The sequence below is a fragment of the Lepidochelys kempii genome, chromosome 9 (assembly GCF_965140285.1).
Source record: "Lepidochelys kempii isolate rLepKem1 chromosome 9, rLepKem1.hap1, whole genome shotgun sequence".
NCBI lineage: Eukaryota > Metazoa > Chordata > Testudines > Cheloniidae > Lepidochelys > Lepidochelys kempii.
Genome location: NC_136388.1, coordinates 82,014,984 through 82,025,443, shown reverse-complemented (window position 1 = coordinate 82,025,443; position 10,460 = coordinate 82,014,984). Strand labels below are relative to the sequence as shown.

At 44.3% G+C, this 10,460-nt stretch overlaps 1 protein-coding gene across 1 annotated transcript in view; it reads right to left on the bottom strand.

The window, feature by feature from the left end:
* Window positions 1-373: 373 nt before the first annotated feature.
* Window positions 374-10,460, bottom strand: part of SLC16A2 (solute carrier family 16 member 2) — an 87,077-nt gene continuing 76,990 nt past the window's right edge. Inside the window, exons 3-6 of the mRNA XM_073361105.2 lie at window positions 9,636-10,098; window positions 8,070-8,213; window positions 4,784-5,012; window positions 374-3,300 (exon numbers count right to left, since the gene is read on the bottom strand). Of these exons, the coding sequence (XP_073217206.1) occupies window positions 3,080-3,300; window positions 4,784-5,012; window positions 8,070-8,213; window positions 9,636-10,098 (1,057 nt within the window). The 3' untranslated portion in view covers window positions 374-3,079. The remainder of the gene's footprint in view (window positions 3,301-4,783; window positions 5,013-8,069; window positions 8,214-9,635; window positions 10,099-10,460) is intronic.

Below are 10,460 nucleotides of genomic sequence, written 5' to 3'. Positions count from 1 at the left end.
TCTTATTCTGCCAATGGTCCCCTTGACTCCAGCGTAATAAAGAAATCCCCAGTGTGAAATCCCACTTAAGTCGATAGACTATTAGTAGAACAAAGGCATCACAGCCTGGCCCATATCAAGGCACTGATATGAAGTACAAGCCTGTTCAACAAGCACCTATCCAGGTGACGCAATCTCCCCAGGCTCTGATATGTGCCCAGTCTTGCTGGGTCGCCTGCTTCCTGGCATAGATGCCACAAAATAAGAAACCGGTTTAGCAAATTTGCTTCATATGTTAGACTGCGTCCATTGAATAACAGTAAATAAGGTCACAGAAAAGCATGCATATCCTTTGAGGACAGGGGAAAAAAAGACACATCTTGTTTGGGTTAAGTTATAAGTGCTACAAAATACCATTTAGTTCTCCAGATATTACAGGGCCTGAAATTTACAAAAGATCAGAACACAAGACCTTAGCTTATACAGGCAATGCTGGTAAAAGCAAAAGGGGCATATTGAGCCCTCAATCCACATGCCAAACTCCCACCAATGCAAACGTCAACAGGACTTGTAGGCATGGACTGGGGATAAGTCTATGGCTCAGTGTTTTGTCTTTAAGCTTACAGACTTCTTCACTCACAATGAGAACAAAGAAAGGCTACCATAGTACGTCCATCTGTTAATTTTTGCTCTAACATTTTTAATGGTAGCAATTTTTTTTTTAAAGTTCATGGCTTGTAAAAAAATGTTTGTAGATGTATGATCACTTCGCACGTAGAACACAATTTCTCCATTTTTGGCCAACAATATCCCCAACCCCCCCACTGACGTATCTACAATACAGAAACCTAGAAAAACCATCTGTGACTCAGATTTCCTATGATATTCAGGGCTCCCACTGGAGGTAGATCCGCAGGGAACCTCATTTCTCTTGGTTAACAAGCAGCTTACTGGTTTCATAACCGTGGAGTTAGGGAAGCTCCCTTTCTCTTCAGCCCTATATTGTATTTGCCACCCCTGCCCTGGTGATAACTAGCTTCTGTGCAGTGCTGAGTTTTGCCTTCATTCCATGCTGTGAATTTGCTTCTGCTGAATTTATTTTTATTGCGCGTTCTCTCCACGATCAAGATGTACTGAAGTCTTTGATTCTATGAACTAGATGCAGTGCAACCCCAGAGTTAGCAAGTTCTACAGAACTGGCTTTCTCTCTGCTAGCTCATAGGAGGGCAGAGAGCACCAAGGCCTTACGGGCGATTTTGATTTGCAACGATCCCGCTGGATAGCTGACACTACTCTTCCTACATCAAGCACAGAGCCGTTCACAGCACACAAATGCACAGTCAGAGATTAAAAGCCACATATTGCATCAGTGGCACTAAGAGAAAACACTCCTCTCTCACAATGCAAATCACTTAGAAGGACACCCAGCCAGCTCATCTATCGGCCTCTGCACAATCCCCGCCCCTCCCAAACCGACCTCTCACTCTGGCCCACTGCAGGGCTCCTGCATGGGCACAGAGTTGAATACTGCAGCAGACCAATTTTTGTTTTTAAAAAATGTTTGGTCTTTTCCCACAGCTCCTGTAACACTGACATGTTGATTATTGTTGAGTAACACAGAACAGACACATGTGAGTTCATCTGCACGGCTGTGCATTACCCCTCTGCTCACACAGCACACGTTTTGACAGCCCTACAGGTACGTTAGGGGATTCAGAATTCTGAGTGAAAACTAACCCACACACTGCAACGTAGTTACAAAAATAATACTAAATGAGGAGTTAACCAACTGGAATGGCTCAGGCCAATGCTGTCTTGTGTCAACATGAGGACTCAGCTCCAAATAACTGTTCCTCTTGGAGGATTCAATGCTAGTAATTTCGTTGCCTTGCAAATTTAGTATTTTAATGATTACAGCATCCTAAGTTAGCCACTGTTAATTCCCCTTGCAATGGATGGCTTGGAAGCCTACTAATTTAGTTACTGGTCAAGAAAACGGAGACGAATGACTGAGCCACTGGGAAATGGTACAGATTCCTGGCTTTCAGAGCAGTAAATTTGAATGGATGGAACTAGCCATCCATAGTAGCTGCACAAAGCCAATCATGCTTTTTTTACTTCCTTTTCTTCCCTTCTGTTTTGTCAGCACCCTCTCTTTTTCGTGCAGTGACCCAAAGCCCTAAATCTTTGGTGGGGACCAGTAACACACTGTGAGTCACAGCAAGTGGTCATAAGCATTCTTCCACTGTAATGCAGCATACTCCAAGAACAGATGGAAAGACAGGAGTGTTGAGACCAGTGAAACTCACATCTGAAGTAGCCAATGTGTTAACTTACCTTCACTGTCTACAGCCAATTAGGATAAGATTAGATAGTAAGCGGCTGTTCCCTTCTTGGTGTACATTAATATGGGACATCAAGGAGCGAATGGCAGGAATTTGAGTCTGCTGACAGACCATACTACCGAGGTTCACTGATGGTCCATAAAAGCATGCTGACAGCTTCAAAGATAGATTCTTTGAAGGACAGGGAGAGACAGAGCACTCTCATAAAAGATACAAAGATTACCCCCACTGGAATTCTTTTGCCTTCACATGGGATCAAAAAACAGTCAGAATTTGTTAACTGCAGATTGAACTGAGGTGGCATGGAATGGAATCCCACTCCAAGTCATCATCTAAGCAGCACTGACACTGCTGTGTGATAGGATAGATCTGAAACTAAAATCAAAAGGGTTAACAAGCTCCACGTGCAGCCTGTTTTAAAGGCGTTTAATTAACTGTAAACCATTGCTGTGACAAACAGAAAATTGGGGGCGTGGAGGGGAAATGGAGTTAGAGCTCTAGTGAGAATTCTCTTTAGAAAAGTGCTGGTGAAAGACACAACTTTCAAATCAAAACATCCTGAAAAATGGCTCCGCTAGCTAATGCTTGAACGAGGAGAACTCTTTTCTTTATGTATTTGGTGCCGCTCATCTGCAATCTGGGAATGTCCTGCTCCTTTTAGGAAAGGGCCTGTGCTCAGTCAAGCGAGAAGATGCTGGTGGTGATAACGTGTGTGTGTGTGTGTCTGGGTGTGGATGGCTGCATGAGGAAAGGCTTTATCCGTGTGCCTCAGTAGCAGGACAGCCTGGAAGAAGCTCACCGTTCATGACAGTCTCTGAAACCAACATCTTGTCTTTGCCAGAATCCATCTGCTGCTTCTTGAGCATTCTTTGATGGATCAGAGGAACAACAGACAGGACCAAGCCCCCAATAATTGGGGGAACTCCAGCTAAGTAAAAGGCTAAGTAGTAATTCCCAAAATAATCATGGAGGTATCCTGAAAAACAGAAGGACAATGGTTGTTGCTTCCGTCTGATGGCTAATCTAAGCTTCCTAAATCAAAAGAGGAGACAACTTAGTCTCTCTCCAACTCCATCATAAATTAGACTTGGAGGGATTTGATATTTAAAGCATGGAATAATATTGAAGTTTAGTTCCACAGAGTGGAATCTTCTGGTATTTAAAAAATTGTATCAGAACGGCATTTTCACACTTAGAAATTTAAGAATCAGAATCTCAAATGCTAATTGTTATTTAAATCAGAGCTGAAAGTAGAATCTCAGATTCACCACAAAAATAAAATCAAGGTATTTAATAATCAGACATTTCAGATAAATTTCTTAAATACTTGATTGCCAAACAAATATGACAAGTAAAGAGGGTAAGGACAATCTATAAGTGCAATTGGTTCGTTCTTAATTTCCTTCCTTTGTAATATTTGGTTTGCTGATGCATATTTTAGTTAATTTTTTGGTTGGGGAAGAAATGAACAGCTACTGACATGTACCAATTATAAATGAATCCCTCCAAACCCAATCATGACTCTGCACTTCTACTAGTTCAGTGAGTTCAGAGATGGCCAGGCTTCTGAGATTGATGCATTTACTGCCATCATAATTCTAGGGCTGTTGTAAACTCACTAGGAAGGGGCTGCTGGGAATTTTCCTACATAGGAATTGTATAAATGAAAGACACCTTATCCTGTGTTTGATAACCCACTTCTGATGAATAGTGCTATAAAGCTTATAATTCTGCAACAGCCAGAGTTTCTTGCTGAAAACAGCTGGTTATCAGTTTATGCCCAGTTATCTATGGATTGACAACCTTAATTAATTTTTTAGCTTAGCTAGTGCAACTGCAGATGCTCTTCTTGTTCAAGGGCCTGTCCTGCAGAGGGTTTACACACACATTCAATTTAAAAAACTTTGAGACAACTCCCATGCTTAAATATGTATCCGGTCTTTCTAGGATCAGGGCCTAAGCATATAATCTTTAGATTTGACTCAATTTAGGGCCTTATCCTTTGCCGATCAGGCAAAACTCCAATCCTAAATTTCATATGAGAGCAGAGCATAAGTGGCACCTACATAACTTTAAGTCCAGATCTCTGCCAGGTTACTGGAATGTTCACTAACTCTGGGCAATTTTGGTATTAATTGTGCTAAAAAAATCTGTTGATTAAATTGCCTTGAAAATGAATCATCCTCTGCTCATTTTTTCAATTACTCAGCTGCCAGAAGGGAAAACTGCTGGCAATTAAATAACAGAAAAAAGGGCTAACTGTAGACGTATTTCAGCCAACGTCAAAGTGGATACAGGATCAAATAAACGTAAGAAACTGCATCACATAATATGAGAACAGGTGAAGGTCACAATCCTACTCCTCTAACAACACATCATCCCTCCAATAATTTAATGCAAAGAAATCGAGACAGAATTCTAACTAAATATTGGGGCCCTATGTTCTGATGGTTACTGACCTGCTATTGGTGGGCCAGCTGTCATTGGAATGGCCATAAGTCCCAGGAGATAGCCAATGGCTTGAGAAGCTTGCATGGGTCCAACCAGTTCAAAGGCTATGGGGGCCATGATGGTTATAAAGAATCCATCACAAAGTCCCAGAAAGAGGCAGACGACAATGACCCCCTCAAATGCTTGGCACTGAGGGATCATCATGCACATGAGGCCCAGAAGCATGAAAGAGGCAACCTGAAGAGGCAAAGTATAGACATCACCAAGGTAACTGTGACAGAAGACAAAATCATGACTTCCTAATACAAATCCAAGGGCAGCAGGGGCATTAGAGACAGATTATTATTCCCCATAGTCCCAGTCTGTAGTTTTCTTCTGGTGACTTGAGAGCATTTCATTTTAAGAGAAGAGAGCTTTCTGGAGAAGTTATGCAAATAATTTAGGAACCCACTGCCAGCTCCCTAGCCTTCTGGCTACAAGTGTCTGGACCGACCTTGCCAAGTACGACATCCATTAAGCAACCAGTCTCTTTTCCAGACCCCACATACTCTCCAGAATGGCCACACCTTCTTCACTGCCCCCAATATTTGCTTCCAACTGAACTGCTTAATTGCCTGGCACTCTCCTAACCTTGACACGTTGCTTCCGGGCATCCCACCTGCCCTCTGCCTTGGAACACTCACTACTTATCCAACAGGGCCAGATTTCCAAAGGCATTTAGGCACTTAAAAATGCAGGAAGGCACCTCACAGCATTTGCAAAAGCACCTGAGCAGATTCAGCACCTAACTTCATTGAAATCTATGTAAGTTGCCTGACTCACTTAGGCTCTTTTGAAAATGCCAGTAGGAGTCTGGCCCTAAGTAAAAAGTGCTCCATGCTGTAAGGGTTAGCCCAGCCATTCTAAACAGCAGCAATGCAAAACTCTGCTTATCAAGCTCTGACTTTGCCTCCCCTATGCCACATGCTTGAGGTAACATGGCCCAGAACCCTAAAGAGAACACTTAACTACAGAGAATGAAGAGTTTGTAGAAATAACGAAGAGGAAAAACTTGCAGGGGAAGAAAAGCCCAGCATATTAGCAAACCTATTAAGTGTTTCACATCACGCAATACAAAGGCCCTCATTAAGGTGATTTTAAAAGGGTGCAAATACTGCCCATTGTATTTGGTTACCTTTTTACAGCCTGTAGGATCTTTGCCAGAGCTGCAAGAATAAATATTTAGATCTCCTGGTTCTTGGAACTGCATGCAAGCCTCTAGTCTTGGTAAAGCTATCTAGTTTGAAAGATAACACTAGTATTTCCTTTCCTGCCTAAACTATAGAAAGAAAAGGCAGGAATGCTACTCAGATTTTCTTTCTCCAGAAGCTACAACCCTAATAGAAATGAGGCAACACACCTATACAAGGGCAATAAAGACCGTAAGTGTTTTAGCCCCACATTGCAGATCTACCTGACATTACACGTGAGGCTAGATTCACAAAGGAGTGTATGCGGTTTTACGCTCAGCATCGACCTGCCTAACTTTCAGGTGCCTAGAAAATCACTCGGATTCACAAAGCCTGAGTTAGGCTCCTAGGAATGGGATTCTCAAAAGCCAGTCAGCTAGGTGGCTCTCCGCCTAAGCGAGCCAATGAGAGGTGCCAAGGCAAAGGATGGGTCTTAAACCCCGCCCCCTCAGGGAGTTAGTTCCGAAATTCAGACTACAGGGAGGCACCTCCCTCTACTTGGGATTCTCAGCTGCAAACCATTTTTTTTTTGGCCTACTCTGTTTTTGCAAGAAACTGCACCCGGGGGGGTGGGGGGGTGTTAGGGTACTCACCTGAGAGATGGAAGATCCCTGTTTGAAGTCCTTCCTCCGTTTACACAGAGGGGTGACTTGAACCAGGATTTCCCATGTCCCAGGTGAGTACTTTAACCACTGGGCACAGAAGTTAAGAGGGAGGTCCCTCTCCTCTTCCCCCATCTTTCCAGCTGTTTTGTGCAAACTTGCCTATATGGGCCCGATCTGGTAGGTGGGCTCTGCAGGTGAAGTAGGTGGAGGAATGCCTATCTCCCCCCAGTCTTGCATTGCTCTGGGACTTAGGGCTGCAACACGCATATATAGAGGCAGAAATATAAGCGCTCAGGGCACTTTTACTGCAAAATTTGAGATGCCAAGCAAGTTTAGGTGCCTACAGGGTTCAGCAGCACCTGAGCGGGGGTTTTGTGATTCCCATTTGGGCCTGTTTCTGGGATTTAGGCACCTAACTCCTTTTGTGACTCTAGCCCATGCTGCTTAGAAGGGCTCAATTCTGTCCTAGTATAAGTGGGAGCAATTCCTTTGAAGCAAGGGAAGTTGCTCCTCTTATAGCAGGACTGAATTTGACACTGAAAGAGAGACGAGAATATAGTTCTGTAGAAGACCTCTCGTACTTTAGTTATCCCAAAGGAACAGGTACCATGAAGGCAAACGTAGCAACAGCTCACAGTCAGTCACGGGGCTTGCCTACACGGTGTGGTAATGCACTCTTATGGGGTGTGATTTCTAAAGCACATGAATGTGTTGTGCACTAATTGGATCTATGGAGACCCTGCTGACAGTACCACTTTAAAGAGCAGGAAGGACCTTGAGTGAGCACCAGCAGGGGCTACACAGACCAATTAGTGCTCAACACGTTAGTGTGCTTTAGAAATCACACCCCCGTAGTGCACATTGCCACATGGTGTAGACAAGCTCTTTGCGATCAGAACCAGGGTTTTTTTTTGTTTTTTTTGTTTTTTTTTTTAATTATGATAAGGAATACAGAGCAGGACACCAGTGTTACCCCCTACTGTCAACCCAATGGTGCCCTGGGATCCTCTGTTTTTCCTTGGAGAGCCACTACACCCAAAACCTTGAGAAGGACCTTCTAAGAAGCCTTGAGAAGGGCTATCTGATGGATCAGCCACTTGATTTCAACGGTCTGCTCACAAAATCCAGAGAGGAAGGCAGTGTGTCTAGTGGTCAGGGAAAGATGCTAGGAGTCAGGACTCCCTGAGTTCTAGTCCTAGCTCTGTCAGAGAGGTGCTGCAAGATCCTGGGTAAATCACTTAACTTTTCTATGCCTCAACTGACCCTTCTGTAAAATGGATTTAATAATATTTCTCTACCTCTCGAGGGGTTGGGAGGGTTAATTGTTTGTAAATCACTCAGAGATCCCCGGATGAAAGGTGCTAAGTGCAGAGTACTGATATTTGTATGGACAAATCATCCCATGGTAGTAAAACGATCATTCTTAGCATGCACTTTTGTGAGGATTAGGCATAGCATACCTGCAAGAAAATCTTTTTCAGTCCAGGAATACAGTCACCAATCCGGCCAGAAACCAAGCGCCCAAGCCCTGACGTGGCTCCAAGGCAAACCAAGAGAATCCATTCTTTTTTGTTTTCCTTAAACTCCTCCTCCACATACTTTATCTAGGGGGGAGGGAGGAAAATAAGGACATTAATCCTCAACAAACCTATTAATTGCACACACCAAAAACGGACTTGCTGGGACTGTCAAACATTAAAACAGGAATCTCTAAGAGGAAGGTCTATTTCTGTGTACTAATTATAACCATGTATAGAATTCCCCTCAAGGGATTAATTGGTATTAGAGAATGGCTGCATAATGCTAGATCCACTGTAGGGCACCAAACATAATGGCAGCCCTTACGTAACAGGCTACCAGCATCGCCCACCTTATCAGTGATGTCCAGTAACTGCACAGACCTATTTCCCTCACGGCTTCTTATGGCTTCAATTCCACAAAGGTAACAGCACGGCCCTAAGTTATGTATTACGTGGTGGCTCTTACATTTCCTAGGTGGTTCTCTGCTTGAGCCAAATGGGTCAGTTTGGTAACCTATTCTCATAAACTGCAGCAAGTGCTCTAACCTCAGCACTCAAGGGCTTAAAGTCCCTCAGCCTCACGCCTCCAAAGTCCACTTCAGTGGCATGCGGTAATTGTCCTACCTGCCATGACTTACTACACAGATGAAGTCCATGGGGAGGCTCAGCCAATCAGAATTCTCTATTAGTGAAACACTCCAAAGCTAGCTCCTGCCTCTCACTATTTCTGTTCAAAGAGAAGCTTCTGCATCGCACTCCACCCTCTTATCGTCAAGACTATCCGCAGCTCCATCCATTCCTGTTTTCCTCTCATCCTGTGTCCTCCTTCACCTCTCACTTCCCTGCTCTCTTTGCTCCTCAGTTGTCAGCGTGGCCCATCCCTCTCATGTTTTTCAAAAATCATCCCACTTCACATGTGCCAAGCATCCTCCCACTCCTCCGCAAAACCCATTTCTTACCTGAAGCCTCCCTGTCCTGACCTTCTCACCCATAATGCCTCCCCATAGCTCCCTCCATTTTGAGCCTCTATTGGACTTCCCTGTGGTGGAGTGGAAGCTCTTTGGAGCAAGGGCCATGTACTGTCAGAGGCTTTGTGAAGCACTACATGCAATTACAGCACTTTAATCAATGGGACTTTTTAGCTGGAAACATGCTTGGGTGTGATTGTTCATAGCTCAGGGGGCTATCGAGCCACCTGTCTGAGCTGTGGAAAGGTCCTTCAGCATGGCACCCACCACCTTAGAATCTCTAGGAAGGAGCAATATTCTTAGTCTCTCCCCTCATCCCCTTGCATCTCCCACACATTGTGGTGATGCTCCCTCCTGCTGAGTACTGGAGATGAGGCTCCTACTGGAGCCTATCAACAGCACTCAGAGCACAGCCAAGATGTGGGGTGGGGCAAGGGCCTACACTTGAGGAGCAGACCTGCTAGAAAAAGATAGAGATACAAATAATTCTCCCCTCCCACACATGCGGTCACCTCTATCACCCCTAGAATGTTCTCACCAGATGCACGTAAGGTACAAAGTATCCCAGGACAGCTGTCGCAATCCCAAAAGCCCAAATTCGGTACGTCTGTCTCCGGAAAACCCTCATGTTGAAATACTTCCGCATCTGAGACCCGCACTGCTGTTTCATGTTCCGGCTGGCCAGTTTATCTTGTCTATCATGGTAAGAGTCACAAGATGGTGGCAAGATGGGCCGGAAAGTCAGAGACAAGAGAATCTGGATGAACATAAAGGCGCTGAGGACTTGGAAAGTGTGAGCTAGCCCGATGGTGCTCCCGATTGTTTTCAAAAAGAAGGGAAGGGACATTGAGAAGAGGCAGCTCCCTCCAGCCACGACGCCGTTTGCCAAGCCTAGACGGCGTTTGAAGTAGTGGCCGAGGATGACCAGGGAGGGCTGGAAAGCAAAGGAACTGCCGCATCCAAAGAGGATTCCATAGGTGAAATAGCGGACTTCAAGGGACCTATTGGTAAAAAAAAACCAAAAAACACCTTGGTTAAAATTGCAAAGAGTAACAGATATTACTGTGTATTATTTATCTTCCAGTAGAGCCTAGAGTCTCTAGTCAAGATCAGGTCCTATTTTGTCCTGGGCACTGTACAGATACATAGGAACAGACAGTTGCTGCCCTGAAGAGTTCATAATCTAGACAGACAAAGCAAGGTTTATCCCCATTTTACAGATGGCCCATTACATCTCATGGGAGATGAAGTCTGGCTTTGGAGGAGAATAGTCCCATGTACCAACTGAACTACAAGTCTCATAAAAACAATGAGGAGTCTGGTGGCATCTTAAGGACTAACAGTTTTATTTGGGCATAAGCTT